The sequence below is a fragment of the Erythrolamprus reginae genome, chromosome 3 (assembly GCF_031021105.1).
Source record: "Erythrolamprus reginae isolate rEryReg1 chromosome 3, rEryReg1.hap1, whole genome shotgun sequence".
In the NCBI taxonomy this organism is placed as follows: Eukaryota; Metazoa; Chordata; class Lepidosauria; order Squamata; family Dipsadidae; genus Erythrolamprus; species Erythrolamprus reginae.
Window position 1 is genome coordinate 6,434,661 of NC_091952.1, and position 21,791 is coordinate 6,456,451.

The window sequence follows — 21,791 nt, forward strand, 5'->3', positions numbered from 1 at the left end:
ATAGATAGAATTGTTGGCTATCAATAAAATTAAATGCCTTGGAAATGGCCCTGGGTTGGGCCGAGAGGCAAATAAGGAGCTTGTGATGTTCCTTCAATACACCAGGTGATTCGACACAAAAATATGTAACCCTTCCCTGGTGCAGAGCTAAAGAGATTGGATACTGTAGCCTAGAGGTTAATTCTCTGCCTTACAAGGCAAAGGTTGCAGGTTCAAGTCCCAGTGGGTATGGCTAGCTGATGAGGCCAAAATAAGGCCGAAATAGATCTATCCTAGTCTCCCTTAATTTTCAAATTCAGCAAAAAAAAACATGTGACATATATATATATGTGTGGTTGTGTGTGTGTGTTCAAATCCCGGTAAGGGTATGGCTAGCTGATGAGAGCAAAATAAGCTTGAAATAGATCTATCTATACTAGTCTCCCTTCCTTTTCATTATCAGCAAAAATATGTTACACACACATATATGTATGTCTGTACGTACGTACGTACGTATAATATATTTGAGAGAGGAAACTCCATGCTGCCTGCATATATCCTGGTTGGTTCTGAGTGAAAGATTTGAGGGTTGGGTTTCTTCTTTTCCTATTTCTAAAACGGTTGGAAGGATTTAAAAGAAGGAAGTGACAGCATTGAGGGAAAATGCTTATTGATGTAAAAACCCGATAGAGAACTTGCCAGATGTTCTTTGACAAAAAAAAAAGTGTCTTCACACTCAATGCGTTTCTATACATGGGGACAAGAGCCAAGCTCCTGGAGCTTTCCTGATACAGCTCTTCCCCCCTGCGATCTCCAAACCGGCAGGAAAAAAAACCCAAACCCCTAAGAAATCCAAGCGAAATCGTGGTCGGTCTCCCCAGGGTTCTCTGCGCCACCTTTGTCGTTTTCCAAGATGGCCTCGTCTTGCGAAATCTCCATCTCCTCTTTCCATTTCAGGTCGTCCTCTTCCTCCTCTTCGTCTCCTTCCGCCTTGAGATCGTCGGGGTCTTCGGCGTAAGGGCCCTCGGCGCCGTACAATCCATCCGGGGACCTGTCTCCACCACCGCCATCTAAGCGGCCAGCCATGCTGTGGCCGGAACAGTCAGTGCACACGCCGTGGCGGCGGGAACCGTGCTTGATGCCCACGCTGGCGGCTGATATGAACACTCGGTTGCACACTTTGCAGACGTATTTTTTGTCTTTGCTGTGAACCTGGGCAGGAGGACAAAAATTAAAGCAGGTAAATTAACAGAGGGAAAATGTCTTCATGGTATAACGTAGATTATCTATCTACCTTAGATACTTTCTTTTAAATATTATATTTGTTACATTGCACATTGTTATTATTATTGTTGTGAGCCCCCTGAGTCTGTGGAGAGGGGCGGCATACAAATCTAATAAATTATTATTAAATTATTATTATTATTACCTATCTACTACCTATCTACCTTTCTACCTATCATTAAGTGTTGTACCACATGATTCTTGACAAATGTATATCTTATTTTATGGGCGCTGAGAGCATATGTACCAAGACAAATTCCTTGTGTGTCCAATAACACTTGACCAATAAAAATTCTATTCTATTCTATTCTATTCTATCATTCTACCTACCTACCTACCTACCTACCTATCTATTTATTGGATTTATATGACGCCCCTCTCCGGGGAATTGGGGCAGCTTACAACATAAAAAAAGAACAATAAAATACAAATCCTAAATCCAATTAATCTAAAATCCACTTATCTGATCTAAAATCCCAATAATAATTAAAACCAACAATTACCATTCACACAACAAACATACATTACATTTGTTGGCTGGGAGCTAGAGTCTAATAGCCCCAAGCCTGGTGACATAGGTGAGTTTTCAGACTCTTGCAGAAGGCGAGGAGGGTGGGGGCAGTGTGAATCTTTGGGGGCAGCTGATTTCAGAGTGCCGGGGCCCTCCCAGAGAAGGCTCTTCCCCTAGGCCCCGCCAAGTGACATTGTCTAGTTGACAGGACCTGGAGAAGGCCAACTCTGAGAACTGATCGGTCGCTGGGACTCATGCAGCAGGAGGCGGTCCCGCAAGTAATGTGGTCCGATGCCATGAAGGGCTTTATAGGCCATAACCAACACTTTGAATTGTGTCCAGAAACCAATCGGCAGCCAATGCAGACTGCAGAGTGCTGGAGAAACATGGACACACCTAGGGAGGCCCATGACTGCACTGATTTGTAGTTTCCGAGCACACTTCAAAGGTAGCCCCATGTAGAGAGCATTTCAGTAGTCGAACCTTGAGGTGATAAGGGCATGAATGACTGTGACTAGAGGCTCCCTGTCCAAATAGGGCTGTAACTGGCTGCACTGGCTGCCAATCGGTTTCCGGTCACAATTCAAAGTGTTGGTAATGACCTTTAAAGCCCTACATGGCCTTCTACCGCACGAATCCCAGCGGCCGATAAGGTCCCACAGAGTTGGCCTTCTCCGGGTCCTGTCGACTAAACAATGTCGTTTGGTGGGCCCCAGGGGAAGAGCCTTCTCTGTGGTGGCCCTGGCCCTCTGGAATCAACTCCCCCCAGAGATTAGAACGGCCCCCACCCTCCTTGTCTTTCGCAAATTACTCAAGACCCACCTTTGTCGCCAGGCATGGGGGAGTTAGGATATTCCTTCCCCTGGGCCATTACAATTTATGCATGGTATGTTTGTGTGTATGTTTGGTTTTTATAATAAGGGTTTTTAGTTGTTTTATTAAATTGGATTGTTACATGTTGTTTTTTATCATTGTTGTTAGCCGCCCTGAGTCTGCGGAGTTACAAATCCAATAAATAATAATAATAATAATAATAATAATAATAATAATAATAATAATACCTAGTGAACCAGGCAAACCTGGGCAAACGCCCCGCTCGCCACAGCCAAAAGATGATGTTCCAAAGTCACCTGTGGATTGAGGATGCCCAAGTTGCGGACCCTCTCTAAGGGGGTCAAAATCCCGCCCCCAGAGTAATGGACAGACTGGTGGAGGTATCCCCGGGAGGCAGAACCCCCAGCCGCTCCATCTTATCTGGGTGGAGTCTGAGCCTGTTAACACCCATCCAGACCCTAACAGCCTCCAGACATCAGCACATCACTTCCACTGGTTCACTGAGTGGACACGGGGTAGAGATGTATAGCTGAGTATCATCAGCACACTGATGGTAACTCCCCCTGTGCCGTCAGATGATCTCACCCAGCAGTTTTCATGTAGATATTAAACAGCAAGGGGGAAGAGGACCAACCCTTGAGGAACCCCATAAAACAAACAAATAAAATAAATAAAAGGGGACTGGTGTTTGCAGGAGACAATTGGTTCGCTCATGTGTGAAGAGTTGCTTATCTGATTTGTGCGTCACAGAGACTCCTGGCCAAGTATTTCCTTCTACAGCATCACGCCTGGAAGATATTGGCCTGGCAACTCTCCAAGGACTGATAAGGTCTGTGGTTGCAATTCACCCTTAAAAGCCTGTTGGCTGGGACTTTGCCGGATGTGAATGCTAGGAATTCACACCAGCTAAATAAAAAGAGGTTTTGTCGGGACAAGGAATCGGAAGCCTAGCTCAGAACAAACAGATTCACTGAACTAAAGTGATTCACATAACATGTAGCAAGAAAATTTGTAAAATGGGGCAAAAGTCATTTAACAAATTTCTCACTTAGCAACATAAATTCTGGGCTCAATTGTGGCCACATGTCAAGAACTACCTGCATTGTATCAAACCCTGCCTATGTACTTTTAAGTACTGCAGAGATTAAATTGCATTGGCCTTAAGACTGTTTAAGTCTCCATGCAATCACATCTCTCAATAGGCAGGCTCTGTGCCAATCATCCTGCCCAGGGGTTTTGTTTGCCAGATATAATCAAAGGTGGAGGAAAGTACACCTGTCTATAGGTTCAACTAATCAATCAATCAATAAACTTTTATGTATATTTTTAAAGTGACCACATATAAACAAATGTTTATTTTGATTTAATTGCATTTTATTTTGTCTTCAAAGGCCTTGGTTTTTATTTGCGTTAAGCCACAAAAGCATAGCAAAGAACAAAATAAATTTATTTATTTTTATTTATTTATTTTGTCCAATGCACAATGAGGGTTTTAGTGGGTATATATCTATATACACATAGTAAAATACATGATGAAGGTTATAGAGGAGATACTCATAGTAAAATATATCTAAGAAATAATAGAAAAGAAGGTATAGTAATAGAACATATCAATGAAAGAAGAGAAGAAGAGATATAGGAATAGAAGAAAGGAATAGGAGATATAGGAGAGCAATAGGACAGGGGACGGAAGGCACTCTAGGGCACTTGTACTCGCCCCTTACTGACCTCTTAGGAATCTGGAGAGGTCAACCGTAGATAATCTAAGGGTAAAGTGTTGGGGGTTTGGGGATGACACTATGGAGTCCAGTAATGAGTTCCACGCTTTGACAACTCGGTTACTGAAGTCATATTTTTTACAGTCAAGTTTGGAGCGGTTAATATTAAGTTTAAATCTGTTGTGTGCTCTTGTAACAACCAAGCTCAGAGAGCACCAACAGCTCCTAATGCCAACTTTGAGCTACAGATGTTCTTCTTTATTAATACCAGGGTCGGCCAGAAAGTAATGCACCACTTTTTTTCCCTTCAACGTTTTTTAATTGAACACAATGAAACGTACACACAAGAAAGAGTGATGTTTCTTCTACACTCTCTATTTTTCCACATAATCTCCGTCCCGTTCTATGGCCTTCCTCCAGCGAGACACAAGGGCGTGTATGCCCTGTTGGTACCACTCCTTGTTCTAATGGCCTCACCCTCTGTTCTTCTGTTCTGTTCTTCTAATGGCCTCACTCTCTGTGCCCAGCGACTAACTGTACTTTTGTTGACTGCAGATTCTCCGTAAACTGTACACAAACGTTTGTGAATGTTCCCAACAGTTTCATTTTCCCTCAGTGTAATGTACATCACTTACAGACGCCATTTCAAAACACTGCTGCAGCTACGCTATCTGTCTGAAGACACGCAAAATTTGCACATGTACTCCTTGACAATTCAGGTTGGCGCAGCATGTACTGCAGGCCACTGAAGCTGACTGTAGATCTGAAGGTCAGTGGTTCAAATCTCATCACCGGCTCAAGGTTGACTCAGCCTTCCATCCTTCCGAGGTGGGTAAAATGAGGACCCGGATTGTGGGGGCAATAGGCTGGCTCTGTTAAAAAGTGCTATTACTAACATGTTGTAAACCGCCCTGAGTCTAAGGAGAAGGGCGGCATAAAAATTGAATAAATAAATAATGTACAGTATATCTAAAGTTTCGCATTTGTACCATTACAGTAGGCTGAGAAAAAAAATGTGGTGCATTAGTTTCAGGGCAACTCTCGTAATACTCCTTTGTGCTACTATTTCCCCCACAGAAACAACCCCTATATATTTGAAAGGACATAAACATACAAGCCTTTTATTTTTATTTTTTGCATCTTTGTGCAGATAGTTCTCATTCATTATCAACTGATGATAGCTTGTCCCCCTTGCCCATGCCTTACAATTTTCCATTTTTTAAAAAAACAAAACAAAATGTACCTGAAATTCAACCACTGCAGTAAGTTTAGTTTCAAGAAAGAACAAAGAAGTGATTGGCGGTATGTGTCTGTAGCTGAATTAATACCTCGGGCTACCCAAAGCCCACACCCAATGGAGCAAATCAAGGGGCATCTTGGGAGAAATTGGTCCCATGTCCAGATGGCCGAGGCAGTCATCCGAATGGACAAGGATTCGTGGAGAGAAGGAAGGAGGCAGCAAGTTCTGGGTACTATGGCAACAGAGTGCAGTGGCCCCTAAACCAGTGTTTCCCAACCTTGACAACTTGAAGATAAAGTGACACCTTGTCTTACAAACGCCTCGTCATACAAACTTTTCGAGATACAAACCCAGGATTTAAGATTTTTTTTGCCTCTTCTTACAAACTATTTTCACCTTACAAACCCACCGCCGCCACTTGGATGCCCCGCCTCCGGACTTCTGTTGCCAGCGAAGTGCCCGTTTTTGCGCTGCTGGGATTCCCCTGAGGCTCCCCTCCATGGGAAACCCCATCTCTGGACTTCCGTGTTTTTGTGATGCTGCAGGGGAATCCCAGCAGCGCAAAAACAGGCGCTTCGCTGGCAACGGAAGTCCGGAGGTGGAGTTTCCCAGTGAGGGGAGCCTCAGTGAAATCGCGGCATTGCAAAAACACAAGAGGTCTGGAGGTGGGGTTTCGAGGACTTCGGTGTTTTTGCGATGCTGCGATTTTACTGATGCTCCCTTTGCTCAGAAACCCCACCTCCGGACTTCCGTTGCCAGCGATGCTGGGATTCCCCTGCTGGGATTCCCCCGCAGCATCGCAAAAAAACAGAAGTCTGGGGGTGGGGTTTCCCATGGAGGGGAGCCTCAGGGGAATCCCAACAGCGCAAAAATGGGCGCTTTGGCTGGCAAAAGGGGTGAATTTTGGGCTTGCACGCATTAATTGCTTTTCCATTGATTCCTATGGGAAACATTGTTTCATCTTACAAACTTTTCACCTTAAGAACCTCGTCCCGGAACCAATTAAGTTTGTAAGTTTGTATCTGGACTTCAACTCCCAGAATCCCCCAGCCAGCATTCGCTGGCTGGGGGATTCTGGGAGTTGAAGTCCAGATATCTTCAAGTTGCCAAGGTTGGAAAACAATGCCCTAAACATTGCTGTTGAAGCAACACAAGCTAGCTGCCCATCCTCATCTACAAATTGCCGCCGTTTGGCAAGGCAAGATGCAACTTTGCACCTGTGGTAAGCAGGCAGTCGCGTATCAGCTGAGCACTGAACGTTTTCCCCATGGAGCGGAAGACAACCATTTCCAGAAGGCAACTGGGTGCAGGTCAGACTGTCTGTAAAATATCCTGCCCCGATATCCAGAGAACAGCTGGGAGGAAACAGGATTTCTTTCCAAGATGCACTTCCTATGTTTGGATCTTGTTACAAAAGTCTTCAGAATGGTCTAAAGACCGATTCTATCTAGCCGCCCTGTGTTTTCGGAGAGGGGCGGCATACAAATCTAATAAATTATTATTATAAATTATTATTATTTTTATTAAATAACACTTCCATTCAATATTCAAACCCTTTTCTTTTCTCTTTTAAAAATCTGAAGCATTTGAAATATTCTGATAGCCAGAGGTCTCATATTTCTTCCAACCATACTGGAAGAGTGTGTGAGGATGGATTAGGAAAGCACTGGTCAAAATTTTATAAAATATTGTCTAATTGGTTGGAACATGAAAGTAAATTTAAATAGGCAGTTACGTTTATAGGGAAAAAGGTGATAGGTGGATAGATTTAAGAACATAAGAACATAAGAAGAGCCCTGCTGAATCAGGCCAAGGTCCATCGAGTCCAGCATTCTGTGACACACAGTGGCCCACCAATTGTCCATGGGGAACTTGAGCAGAAAGAGAAGGTAAGACCCTCCCTTTCCCTGGACCCCCAACAAATGTACTCGGATGGTGCACCAGTTGCGGCCCTATTTGGACCGGGAGTCACTGCTCACAGTCACTCATGCCCTCATCATCTCGAGGCTCGACTACTGTAATGCTCTCTACATGGGGCCACCTTTGAAAAGTGTTCAGAAACTTCAGATCGTGCAGAATGCAGCTGTGAGAGCAATCATGGCTTCCCCAAATATGCCCATGTTACACCAACACTCCACAGTCTGCATTGGTTGCCGATCAGTTTCTGGTCACAATTCAAAGTGTTGGTTATGACCTATAAAGCCCTTCATGGCACCGGACCAGACTATCTCAGGGACCGCCTTCTGCTGCGCGAATCCCAGCGACCAGTCAGGTCCCACAGAGTGGGTCTTCTCCGGGTCCCGTCAACTAAACAATGTCGCTTGGTGGGGAAGAGCCTTCTCTGTGGCGGCCCCGGCCCTCTGGAACCAACTCCCCCCCACCCTCCTTGCCTTTCGTAAGCTTCTTAAAACCCACCTCTGCCGCCAGGCATGGGGGAACTGAAATACTCTTTCCCCCTAGGCCTTTACAATTTTATGCATGGTATGTCTGTATGTATGTTTGGTTTTACAATAAGGGTTTTTAACTGTTTTAATATTGGATTGTCATATGCTGTTTTACTACTGTTGTTAGCCACCCCGAGTCTACGGAGAGGGGTGGCATACAAATCCAATCCAATCCAATCCAATCAATCAACAGATTGGAATTAGGAAATGTGAGTATAGATAAATTAATGAACAAGTGATATATAAACACAGAAGATATATCGATATACAATGCTGCTAAATGAATATCTTACTGTTTATATTTTGTTAGGTTATCTAATATAAAGTTTATGTTATGTGTTTTTCTTAATGTTTGACTGTTGTTTTTTACTTAAATGTTTTCACAGTGCTGTTACGAATTTTTAAATCCATCATTACATGTGATGTTGGCAAACATTATGCCCAATCAACAGGAAGAAGAATGCAAAAGCTGTCGGCACAATACAGTGGTACCTCTACTTACAAACTTAATTGGTTCCGTGACCAGATTCTTAAGAAGAAAAGTTTGTAAGAAGAAGCAATTTTTCCCATAGGAATCAATGTAAAAGCAAATAATGTGTGCACTTGGGGAAACCACAGGGAGGGTGGAGGCCTTGTTTCCTCCCAGGAGATTCCTAGAGAAGCCCCATGGAGGCTTCTCCCCACCTTTTCTGGCCCTCTTTCCTCCCAGGAGATTCCTAGAGAGACCCCACGGAGGCTTCTCCCTGCCTTTTCCGGTTACAGTTTCGGAGGCTCGGGTTTGTAAGTGGAAAATGGTTCTTGGGAAGAGGCAAAAAAATCTTGAACACCTTTCTTATCTAGAAAAGTTTGTAAGTAGAGGCCTTCTTAGGTAGAGGAACCACTGTCCCTATGGCTCACCCACATATCCTCTTTCAGGCAGGCCACCAGTTCCTATCCATCCTTGCCTCTAGCAAAGTCTCTGGAGGTTCCCGCTTACCAAGGTGTGCCGCTTCATGTGCTCCCGCCGGGTGAATTTCTTGCCGCAAATTTCGCACGGGTAGGGCCGTTCTCCTGTGTGGGACCGCATGTGCCTTTTCAAGATGCACTGGTGCATGGCTGAGAAGCTGCAATAGGGACATTTGAACTTCTTCCGGATGACCGTGAACTCATTTACTGAAAAGAAGCACAAGGCAAAGCAGATTACAAGCTCTCTCTTGAGATTTTGGGCACGGTTTGTAAAAATAAGGAAGGCAGGATACAAACAAATAAACAAACTAAATAACAAAATAGCCTGGCTGGGGAATTCTGGGAGTTGAAGTCCAGATATCTTCAAGTTGCCAAGGTTGGGAAACACTGATCTAAGTATTGCCCACAAGATCATATGCTGCAACGTCCTGCCTGTCAACGACTACTTCAGCTTCAACCACAACAACACAAGAGCACGCAACAGATTCAAGCTTAATATTAACAACTCCAAACGTGACTGTAAAAAAGATGGCTTTAGTAATCGAGTTGTCGAAGCGTGGAACTCATTACCGGACTCCGTAGTGTCATCCCCTAACCCCCAACATTTTACCCTTAGACTATCCACGATTGAGCTCTCCAGGTTCCTAAGAGGTCAGTAAGGGGCGTGCATAGGTGCACCAATGTGCCTTCTGTCCCCTGTCCAATTGTCTCTCCTAAATACGCCTGCAGTGGACCATGGCCCAGAAGTTGAGGACCCCTGGTTTAGAAGACCTCCAAGAAGACCTCCCAGTTCTCTTATTCCGTTATTCTTTGTCCGGCTGATCTGTGGAAGTGCTTGAATTGGCTCACAGCTTGTAACAATTACCTTATCAATGAACAAGTTGCAACGCTATGCACTCCTTGAAGTGACCCTTGCTGGCATAATCAGCTTCCACTGGACTGTAAACCAAGTGGAAACAACCTGCTGAGAAGACTTTGCGTGCACCCAGCCTTTGGGGAACTCAATTTAGTGGGACACGCATGGGAGAGGGTTACAGGCAGCCATTAGCTTCTGGCCTCCACAAGTGATCTGCTGTCTCCTTCTTAGCCCAAACAAACCCACCAAATATTCCAGAAGCCGTTTTCCCCAGAGTCTCTATTCTAATCTGCTGATCTCTGCCGGTCTTGCTGTGTTTTCTCCTTTCCCCTCCCACTGTTTGCCAAAGAGCACAATAAATTATTTAGCAGTCGCCAGACTGTAAAATTGCAGGCTAGCTGTGTTAATTGAAAGGAGACGGGGATGAAAAAATTGTTTGCACACTCCTGGCAAACATTTTGCTACCGGTAGTCCATAAAACAGGGCCACAGAGTTTATAAGATTTGCTATTTAAAAGGCAAAGGTTTCTTTTTAAAAGTCTCATTAGGTTGAGAATAATTTTTACCCATTTCCACATAAGATACCACAAGGTGGGGGGATTTTGCTTGGTTTTCCAACACCCCCCCAGTTCAACTCAGTACACGTTGTATAAATAATTAAAAAAGAAAATAGTTTATCTGCAAGTCTCTATTTAAGGCAGCAGGATTTCAAGGATAATTGAAACCTCTCATACCAACCTCTATGTGAAAAGTTCCCACATTCAGTATTTATGAAAAGACAACAGGACAGAATTTCACCATATTGTAGCCAATATCCTATTTTTGGGTGTATAAGACACATCCCCCCCCAAAAAAGGGAGGTCAAATGTTTGTGTGTCTTATAGAACAAATGTTGCCAAAGCACCACCCACCCACCAGCCCCCACCCTTCGGCCTCTGCCTCCCAGCAATTTGCTTCCTTGCAGCAAATGATAAACAACCCGGTCAGCTTCAGGAGTGTGACTCTCCAGAGGGAGCTGATTCCAGAGGGCTCCCTCCCCACACAGAGAAGGCTCTTCCCTTAGGTCTCGCCAGCCGACATTGTTTGGTCGACGGGACCCTAAGGAGACCAACTCTGTGGGACCTCACGGGTTGCTGGGATTCATGCGGCAGAAGGCGGTCTCGGAGATAATCTGGTCCTATGCCATGTAGGGTTTTATAGGTCATAACCAACACTTTGAATTGTGTCCGGAAACAGATTGGTAGCCAATGCAGTCGGTGGAGACATAAAACCACCAAGTCTAGAATAAAACATCCCGCTCATTGTATTAACTGCACAAATCCACTTCTTTATGCTTTATACAATTACTTAAACTTACTAATTGCTTCTCTCGGGATGAAACAATCAAACCCTTACAAAAACATACCAGGAAAAGAGAGAAATTACTTCAAGTGACACCCATTCTTGCACAAAAGTCCTTTCCCAAACAAACCTGCGCGGAGATAAAGAAGAAAAGACCACCAGCAGTTTGTGTGACACAGACAACACAATTTCCTCACTAGTACATTTACTACCAGAGAAAGCATCCAGTCTACCATGATAATCCCCTATCCAAATGTGAATGAATTCATGTTTTAAAAAGCTGCCTAGAATTACCCCAAGTGCCACTTTAGTGACCCTTGGCCAGTACAAAGCCCCTTTCACAATGTGTTTTTCATTCTCCTTTCAGTGGGAGCTTAACTCCGTGACTTAAGCGTTCCGAGTATTGATTTTGCCTTGAAGCAGATTATATTCAATTTGACTTGGAAGCCAGGCCTTTAATTCTACAAACCGCACTTACACACAACTGTTTTGCAGATGGGTCTGCAAGCACATTGACTTGGCAATTTTGCAGGGAGTTGTGTCTCCTGGGGAACAAAATTATTTTTCAGAAATCAGCCTTTTCCTCACAATAGCATCCAGCTATCTTATTAGGTATCTTCTTTCCTTGTGTATACAAGTTCTTCATTTGTTTTGCAAAAAAGAATAAAGAGCTGCACAATTCAGAGTTTGCCTTTGGCTCTTGTATTGGTAGGAATTACAATAAACAACTTAAATGCAATGTTGCTTTGATGTTTAGTACATGAGAACCAGAGTTTGTAATTGCACCAGTGGAGAAATGAGAAATATGAAAAAAACCTGTAATAAATATGTTGACCACCATCAACTTTTTTTAAAAAAAGGTTATAATAAAGAATTTTTGACAGCATTTTTTCCGATTAAACATTAGGATGAACAATAATCATTTCCATGTTTTGGCCTGACCAACATTTTCCAACAGCTTCAAGATAACTATAGATAAAATTGTCAAATGGATGAAGAAACTGGATTTTACAAAAGAAGATCTTGGCCTAAGACCAGGAAACAAAACTTTTTACACGAAATAATTACAACTGGCTTCATCTGCTCCTTTCAAGACCTATAGGATTCCTACTCCCACACCTGACATTTCATTAGAGCAAGTATGTTGCCAGAAATACAACTCTCGCTAATGAGAAAAATGCTTACGGTTCATCTTCATAAACAGGGACAATACTATCTTTAGAAAGAATGATTTAATCACTATGTATGTATGTATGTATGTATGTATGTATGTATGTATGTATGTATGTATTTATTTATTTATTTATTTGATTTATATGCCGCCCCTCTCCGCAGACTAGGGGCAGCTAACAACAGTAATAAAACAGCATATAATAATAATCCAATACTAAAAACAGTTAAAAACCCATTATTATAAAAACCAAACATACATACAAGATATACCATGCATAAAATTGTAGAGGCCTAGAGGAAAGAGTATCTCAATTCCCCCATGCCTGGCGGCAGAGGTGGGTTTTAAGCAGCTTACGAAAGGCAAGGAGGGTGGGAGCAGTTCTAATCTCTGGGGGGAGTTGGTTCCAGAGGGTTGGGGCCGCCACAGAGAAGGCTCTTCCCCTGGGTCCCGCCAAGTGACATTGTTTAGTTGACGGGACCGGGAGAAGACCCACTCTGTGGGACCTAACTGGTCGCTGGGATTCGTGCAGCAGAAGGCGGTCCCTGAGATAATTTGTTCATGTGTACCTGCAAGAATCTTATGATTGCTGTAGTATAAAACTCAATTACATTAATACACTCTTTTCATATGTGTGTGTATACGCACTGAAATGTTCCTTGAATTAATAAAACAGCTTGACCGGGTCATTTTTATTTAATTCTAATTTTTGTAGACTACTTTTATGACTTTAGGTAGTAAATAAAAAAGCAAGACTAAAAAGAGCAAAAAAGATTGACAGAATAATAAAATATCTCCACTTCTAAGAAAAATAAGTGTAAAGAGTAAACTATTCCATTATTCAGCAGTGAGAAGGAGAGAGACTTGGTTTACCTGGAAGAAAAGGATTACCATACTTTCTACCTGATCTAGGTGATGATGGGAGTTGGTTCCAAAGGGCTGGGGCCGCCACAGAAAAGGCTCCTCCCCTGGGTCCCACCAAGCGACATTGTTTAGTTGACGGGACCCGGAGAAGACCCACTCTGTGGGACCTAGATGTTTTGCTGCATCTATAGAGCTAGTCTGCTGTAGTTGTTAAAGGGCTAGCCTAGAAAACTGGGGACTGTAAACTATAGTCTCACCTCAGGCATAAAAGCCATCTGGATGACCTTGAGCCAACCACTTTCAGCTCAATCCACTACACAGGTGGGATAAAAAAATCTGTAGAAGATGAGTAGGATGAGCTGGGTTAATCCCACATCATATTGCTACTAAGGCAGAATTACACTAGGATTCTGAAGTGTTGGTATCATACAGCATTAAAATGAAATGTATTATAATTTAAACAAACTGTAAAAATATAGTACAAAAATATTTGCCTTGGTTCATAGCATCGGACCAGAATATCTCCGGGACCGCCTTCTGCCGCATGAATCCCAGCGACCGGTTAGGTCCCACAGAGTTGGCCTTCTCCGGGTCCCGTCGACTAAGCAATGTCGTTTGGCTGGACCCAGGAGAAGAGCCTTAGAAACATAGAAACATAGAAGTCTGATGGCAGAAAAAGACCTCATGGCCCATCGAGTCTGCCCTTATACTATTTTCTGTATTTTATCTTAGGATGGATATATGTTTATCCCAGGCATGTTTAAATTCAGTTACTGTGGATTTATCTACCACGTCTGCTCGAAGTTTGTTCCAAGGATCTACTACTCTTTCAGTAAAATAATATTTTCTCATGTTGCTCTTGATCTTTCCCCCAACTAACTTCAGATTGTGTCCCCTTGTTCTTGTGTTCACTTTCCTATTAAAAACACTTCCCTCCTGGACCTTATTTAACCCTTTAATATATTTAAATGTTTCGATCATGTCCCCCCTTTTCCTTCTGTCCTCCAGACTATACAGATTGAGTTCATTAAGTCTTTCCTGATACGTTTTATGCTTAAGGCCTTCCACCATTCTTGTAGCCCGTCTTTGGACCCGTTCAATTTTGTCAATATCTTTTTGTAGGTGAGGTCTCCAGAACTGAACACAGTATTCCAAATGTGGTCTCACCAGCATTCTATATAGCGGGATCATAATCTCCCTCTTCCTGCTTGTTATACCTCTAGCTATGCAGCCAAGCATCCTACTTGCTTTCCCTACCGCCTGACTGCACTGTTCACCCATTTTGAGCCTTCCCTGTGGCGGCCCCGACCCTCTGGAACCAGCTCCCCCCTGATATCAGAGTTGCCCCCACCCTCCTTGCCTTTCGCAAGCTCCTCAAAACCCACTTCCGTCGTCAGGCATGGGGGAACTGAGATATTCCTTTCCCCTAGGCTTATAGAATTTATACATGGTATGCTTGTATGTATGAGTGGTTCTTTAAATTGGGGTTTTTTAGATTGTTTTTAATATTAGATTTGTTTATATTGTCTTTTTATATTGTTGTTAGCTGCCCCGAGTCTTCGGAGAGGGGCGGCATACAAATCTAATAAATAAATAAATGAATGAATAAATAAATAAATAAATAATATTAAATGTTTTCTCTAAAAATTATGCATACCTAATCTTAAAAACATTAAAACTTTCACATTTAAGATTTATGCATCTTGATCACAGAATTTAGAAATGCTAAGAGTAAACAATACCTTTCTGTACCTGACGTTAATCAGGATTTACTTTATATTAAAGATTTATACCGCAGTACCAGTACAACTGAGAGGTAGCCCTCAACTTGCAACCGCAATGGGAACTGGAATTTCCTTCGTTAAGCAAGGTAGTTGTGAACTGAGGCACACCCCATGTTATTTCTTTATTCGATTTTTATTCCGCCCTTCTCCTTAGACTCAGGGCGGTGCACAACATGTTAGCAACAGCACTTTTTAACACAGCCGGCGTATTGCCCCCACAATCCGGGTCCTCATTTTACGCACCTCGGAAGGATGGAAGGCTGAGTCAACCTTGAGTCGGTGATGAGATTTGAACTGCTGACTTACAGATCTAGTTAGCTTCAGTGGCCTGCAGTATAGCACTATACCTGCTGCGCCACCCCGGCTCTTGTTATGACCCTTTTGTCACGGTTGTTAAGCGAATCACACAGCAGTGAATCATGCAGTTTGTTAAGTGAATCTGGCTCCTTCTCATTGACTTTGCTAGTCAGAAGGTAGCTGGGAAGGCCACAAATGGTGATCATGTGACCCTTGAATAAATAGACGTTAGCTGCCAAGCGCCCAAATTTTGATCATTGGACAGCAGAGCTCCTGCAACCGTTGTATGTGTGAGGATCAGTTAAAGTCACTTTTTTTGTAATGGCAGTAAATAAATAGTTGTTACATGCAGAACTATTGAGACACTGGACAGTTGAGGTGTTAGGTATTTCAAGGTCTGAAGAGCTGACTTCCCTACTACCCTTAGTTTTCTTTCTTAAGATTATATTCCTGATTTTGATCAATATTCTGTAGAGGTTCTTCAGAAGGCTGGGTAGAAATTAGATAGCAACCTTTCTTATGAGTAATCAGGTTTTTCCAAGTAGCAAAGAAAGACATTAGCTGGAGTGTACAGACGTAAGATGCCAGTTTAAATTTGTTTTGCCCTGACATAATGAGAGGCAGTGAGGACAATGCATCTTCTTCCAATTGAAATGGGGTTTATTCCCCCCCATGCCAATCCATGTTTGACTCTTAGTGTGAAGTTTGCAGGATGTTTTGAACACCGGAAGCAGGCAAGGCGACAAGGAGACATATGCTCAGAAGAACCAGCCAGTTTGGGCCTAGGATAGTTAGTCGTATCATGAGGGATAATCATAGGTAAAGTGTATTCTTGGAAATGCTCCTTTAGTTTTGTCAAACATTTAAAAATGTTCTTGTAGGAAGTTCAGCACAGTGTCCTGGGTCCTGGAAAATCCAAAAACAAGTCTTCGTGGTTCAAGTCGGTATCTTCAAGATTGTGCAGTACTGTATTCATATCTAAAACATGAATGAATACATTTCACATTTTAGTTTTTATACTTAGAATCATACATGACTGAGCTTTGTTCTTTCCATTTACCTGTGTGGAAGCCAGCTAAAAGTCACAATGCTAGAAATTTATCGTGAGTGATCTGAAATAGAAAAGCAGGATTAAATTCATGAACAGTCAGAAATGACTTGGTTTGATTCTTTCACATCCTGCACCACTAAAGATACACTCTATTTCACAAATAATTTGGCACTGAATCTGTAACTTCATAAATATTTTCATAAATATTTAGTAAATAGGCGTTGATTGCTTACCTGAACGCCTCTTCTCGTACGGTGAGCGGGTACAGCAGTCACATGGGTTGCTCACGTCCAATCCGGTGGAACTGAGCCTAGTGTTAAAAAAGCTTGCCGGATCCGCCCCTTCCCCAGAATTCGCGAATCCATAGACTAGGCTCAGCTGTGAAGCTCTGTAGTGTTCAACTCTCATTGTTAGAGGAAGAAAGATATAGAAAGGTAAAGAAGACACATACAAGGGCGGGAAGTGACTGCTGTACCCGCTCACCGTACGAGAAGAGGCGTTCAGGTAAGCAATCAACGCCTATTCTCCGTACTGAAGGAGCGGGTCCAGCAGTCACATGGGACATACCCAATAGATGGTCCCTAGGGTGGGATTAGATTGCTATCGTGTGAGATAACGGATTGGAGTACCCTTCTGCCGAAGGCAGCGTCCGCTGAAGCGTAAGAATCAATCTTGTAGTGCCTGATGAAGGAATTTGGCGAGGCCCAAGTGGCTGCTTTGCAGACCTCCTCCAACGGGGCTTGAGTCGCCCAAGCGGCCGAGGTGGCTGCGCTCCTGGTGGAATGCGCTGTGATGTTCCTTGGAACTGAGAGGGAGGCCGACTCATAGGCCTTAGATATAGTCCCTCTGATCCAACGGCCTATTACTGTTGAAGACACTTTGGCCCCCATGACTCTGGGGTGATAGGCTATAAAAAGTGCTTCTGACCTCCGAAGGGTCCTGTGCGTTGGATATAGATTCTCAGCGCTCTGATGAGATCCAGGGTGTGCCATCTAATTGCCAAGGGATGGTCTCGTTGGAGGCAGAAGGAAGGTAGGACAATATCCTGAGATCTGTGGAACATGGAACTGACCTTGGGTAAGAAGGTGGGGTCCAGTCGCAAGACTACCTTGTCCTGATGGAATTGACAAAGGTCCTGCCTGATTGAGAGGGCAGCCAGCTCCGAAATGCGTCGGGCAGAGGTAATAGCCACCAGGAATGCTACCTTAAAAGATAGGTACCTGAGGGACGCCGATTTTAGGGGTTCGTATGGTGCCTGCGTGAGGGAATGGAGAACCCGTGGCAAATCCCAGGATGGATACCTGTGGACCTTGGAAGGTCTGAGGTTGGCTATGCCCTTGAGGAATTCCTGAACTTCAGGGAAGGATCGGAGAGGCTGTCTGCGGGGACCCCCTAGGACAGATGAAATGGCTGCCAGATGACGCCGGAGGGTGCTGGTAGAAAGTCCTTTATGGAAGCCTTGCATAAGGAAGGAAATAATTCTGTGTATGGGGATGCACAGAGGGGAGAGACCTTCCTGTAGACACCACTGGTGAAACTTGGACCACGTGTGGTCGTAGATTCGATTGGTCGAACCCCTTCTGGCCTTTAAAATGACCTCCACTGAATCGGGGTCATGACCACGCAGTTCTAAGTCTCTCCTGATAACAGCCAGGCGGTGAGGTGGAACCACTCCGGGTCTGGATGGAAAGAGGCCCCCTGCCGCAGCATATCCCCCGAAACGGGGAGTCGCCAAGGGTCCTGGACGGACAGCTGTTGGAGATCCGCGAACCAGGGCCGGCGGGGCCAATGAGGGGCGATTAAGATTATTCGAGCCCTCTCGGTGAGGACCTTGTGAATCACGTCCGGGAGAATTGGAATTGGAGGGAATGCGTAGAGAAGGCCTGGAGGCCATGGACTCCGGAGGGCATTGATTGCTTCCGCTCCCGGGGATGGAAATCTGGAAAAGAAGCGAGGGAGTTGGGCGTTCGCATTGGTCGCGAAGAGATCCAGGATTGGTAGGCCGAATCTGAGGCTGATTTGATGGAACAGGTCTTGATGGAGGTTCCACTCTCCTGGGTCTATCGTTGCTCGAGATAGCCAATCCGCCTGGACGTTGAGGCTCCCCGAGATGTGATCGGCTAGGAGCGACCGAAGATGTTTTTCCGCCCAAAGGCCTAACTTGAGGGCCTCCCTCATGAGAGCCTTGGATCTCGTGCCCCCCTGTCTGCAGATATGGCTTTTTGTGGCAATGTTGTCGGTGAGAATGAGAACGTGCCGGTTGGGAATGCGAGGAGAGAAATGCTTCAGAGCCAGGAAAACGGCTCTTAACTCTAGCCAATTGATTGGCCTGGAAGCTTCCTCCGGGGACCACGTGCCCTGGGCTATCATCCCCTGGGCGTGGGCGCCCCATCCCGATAGACTGGCATCTGTGGTGATGACAAATTGATCCGGGCACCTGAACGGGGATCCTTTGTCCATGGCCGGAGACTTCCACCACTTGAAGGATCTGCGAACACTTGGTGGGATGACAATGCGCCGATTTGAGTTGCTGTGCCCCGATCTCTGAAAGGGTAATAGGAGCCACTGGAGTTCCCTAGCATGAAGGCGAGCCCAGGGAATGATGCCTATGCATGACACCATCTTCCCCAAAAGGGAAGACAGAGTTACTATGGATACTGAAGAATTAGATAAAATGTTAGAAATTAACTCCCCTATACTGAGTTTTCTCTCGGGAGAGAGAAAAACCTGGGAGGATTCTGAATTGATAATGGAACCCAGGTGAGAAATGGATGTGGAAGGTTGGAGGTGACTTTTTTCAAAGTTGATGGAAAATCCATGGTCCTGAAGGACTGACATGGTGACAGAAAGGTCTGTTTTCACTTTCTCTAGGGAGTTCCCATGAATCAAAATATCATCAAGATAACATAAAATGTGGATGGGAGACGCCCGGATATAGGCCGCCAGGGACCCCAAGAGCTTTGTAAAGACCCGAGGGGCCGAGGAAAGGCCAAATGGCATCGCCCTATACTGGAAATGCCTGCCTTGAAAGGAAAAACGTAAAAATTTTCTGTGGCATTTGGCTATAGGAATGTGAAGGTAGGCCTCAGTGAGGTCTAAGGAGACCATGAAATCTCCCGTGTGAATGGCGGCCAAAATAGAAGATAAGGAGTGCATCTTAAACTTCCTATATTTGATGAATAGGTTTAGTTTCTTTAAATCCAAAATAGCTCTCCAACCTCCGGAGGACTTTGGAACCATAAATAGAATGGAGTAAAAACCTAGGCCCTTCTGACCGGAAGGAACCGGTTGAATGGCTCTGATGGACAATAGATGAGAAATGGCCTCCTCCATACGGTTACAATCTGAGGAGGACCTGGGAGAAGGGCAGGAAATAAAACGTTTAGGGGGAGGAGAAATAAATTCTAAAAGAAGGCCTGTTTGAACAGTGTCAATGACCCAGGGGTCCTTGGAGGTGAGACGCCAATTAGAGGCGAAATGAGCTAGGCGACCCCCTATGGGAATAGAGGAAAGATTACCATCTAGGTTTTTTTGAGGCCCTGTTAGAGGAAGCTCCCCTTTGGAAGCGAAAACCTCTACCCCTGGAGTTCCTACCTTGGGAACGAAAGCGGGGGGAATACTGACCTGGAGATCTCTGATAGGAAGCCGCTTGATCTTGCTGGCGCCCCGGGCGACGAAAGGACTGCGTTTTGGTAGCCTTTTTTGTGGTTGGACCCAAAACTTTCTTCTTGTCCGTGGTTTCCGTGAGGAGTGGATCCAGAAGATCACCGAAAAGAAGGTCGCGCTTTAAGGGTCCCTGGGATAACTGCCACTTCTGGCGTACTCCCGCTTGCCAAGGGCGAATCCATAGGAGTCTCCTTGCCGTTGTAGAAGCTGCAATAGACTTAGCAGAAAATCTAGTAGATTGCAAGGTGGCATCAGCCACGTACTGGGCAGCTGCAAAGACCTTGTTGAAGTCTTGTTGACCTCTCAAGTCATCGGGAGGAATATGCTGTTGAAGTTGGCGAAGCCACAGCAGCATGGCTCTGGAGAAAAAGGAGGCTGCTGCAGAACTTTTAATGGCCCAGGAATCTGCGGTGAATCCTCTTTTGAGCATTTGTTCAATACGCTTGTCCTCTGGGCGGAGGACTTCCTCCGCCTCTCCTGGCACAGCCGCTGCCGAGTGAAGGATCTTGACAGGTTCATCCGGTTTGGGAAAGGATAGAAGCTCTTCATAGGAAGAAGAAAGTTTGTACAACTTTCTGTCTTTGGTGGAGGGATTAAGGCCAGAGGCTGGGAAATCCCACTGTTTGAGTAAGGCATCTTTAAACAATTTAGGCATAGGAATTACCTCGTTATCCTCCTGTTCCTCTGTGAAGTAAGGTAAATTCTCCTCCGGGGGATCAGTGGAAGTGGAGGCTTGTTTCTCCTGGGCCGCTAATCCCGTAGAAATCCTAGCTTTGAGGAGGAGAGATTTGAATAATTGAGAAGGGAAAATGGTAATTGGAGAAGGAACCTTTATTTGGGATTCCTCATCATCTGATAGGCCTTGAAAAGGGTCCTCATCATCCTCCATATCCTCATATTCGTCCTGAGAGGAATCTGAATCATCCTGAATAGGAGCTCTAACCGCTGGGGAAGAACCCAAGGGGCGGGAGGGACGAGAAGGAGGAGGAGGTAAGGGAAGCTCATTGATGGAAGAGAGTTTGGCATCAATGGCCTTAGACAACACAGCAAAAATAGATTGGAACTCAGGAGGTAAACTAGAAATATCAGCAGGAATGGCAGAAGAATCCCTAAAGGCCTGGGAGGATCCTGGCTGGGGGGAATCTTCAATAGTATCTGGTTCCTCTGGACCTATGCCCCATAGGTTAGGTTGGGGTCTGTCTAGGTTAGGCTCATCCAGAGATAACACAGGGACCCCAGAAGGAGGTAGACTAGAAGCCTCTGGGGGGTCTTGACTACTGAGTACTTGGGCCTGCACTTTTAAACGTTTTGCTGATTTGTCATGGATTCTTTGTAGGGCTAGGTCCCTTCTCTTCTCGGCCCTGGTGACCTTGGTCGAGGGGCGGGCCCCTGGAGAAGAGGAGGAAGAGGCCTGGGGGATACTAGTAATCTCATCGCCTGTAGGCCTGGCCTCTCTGGGACCTTTAGTTGTGCCTCTCTTGGGAAAAGTAGCCATAGTCTGACAATTAACAGAAGACAAGGCTGAGCCAATAACTGAATAAATAAGGAGAAGAATTTCAAGGACTTCCCAAGAGGAATGGATCCTGCTTCGAGGCCTCGAAGCTGCTGAGACGTGAGGACAATCTGGGCAAACCCAGAGTTCGTGTCCCCAAATCCAGCGGGGCCAGCCTCCCTAAACTTTTCAATTAAGTAAACCAAGGCACTCTGGTTGGAGGCTTAGCCGGTGGAGAATTTAGCCTGGGCGTCCCAAGGCCCGCTCCGGGATCCACGCGGTGGACTGAGGCCTACGCGGCTGGCAGGAGGCCAA

At 44.8% G+C, this 21,791-nt stretch overlaps 1 protein-coding gene across 3 annotated transcripts in view; it reads right to left on the reverse strand.

The window, feature by feature from the left end:
- Positions 1-467: 467 nt before the first annotated feature.
- The window catches only part of ZBTB46 (zinc finger and BTB domain containing 46), a 58,090-nt gene continuing 36,766 nt past the window's right edge, over positions 468-21,791 (reverse strand). For all 3 annotated transcript variants that reach the window (XM_070744427.1, XM_070744426.1, XM_070744428.1), the window contains 2 exons: positions 8,987-9,162; positions 468-1,191 (listed from right to left, as the gene is read on the reverse strand). In XM_070744427.1, the coding sequence (XP_070600528.1) occupies positions 823-1,191; positions 8,987-9,162 (545 nt within the window). In that variant the 3' untranslated portion in view covers positions 468-822. The remainder of the gene's footprint in view (positions 1,192-8,986; positions 9,163-21,791) is intronic.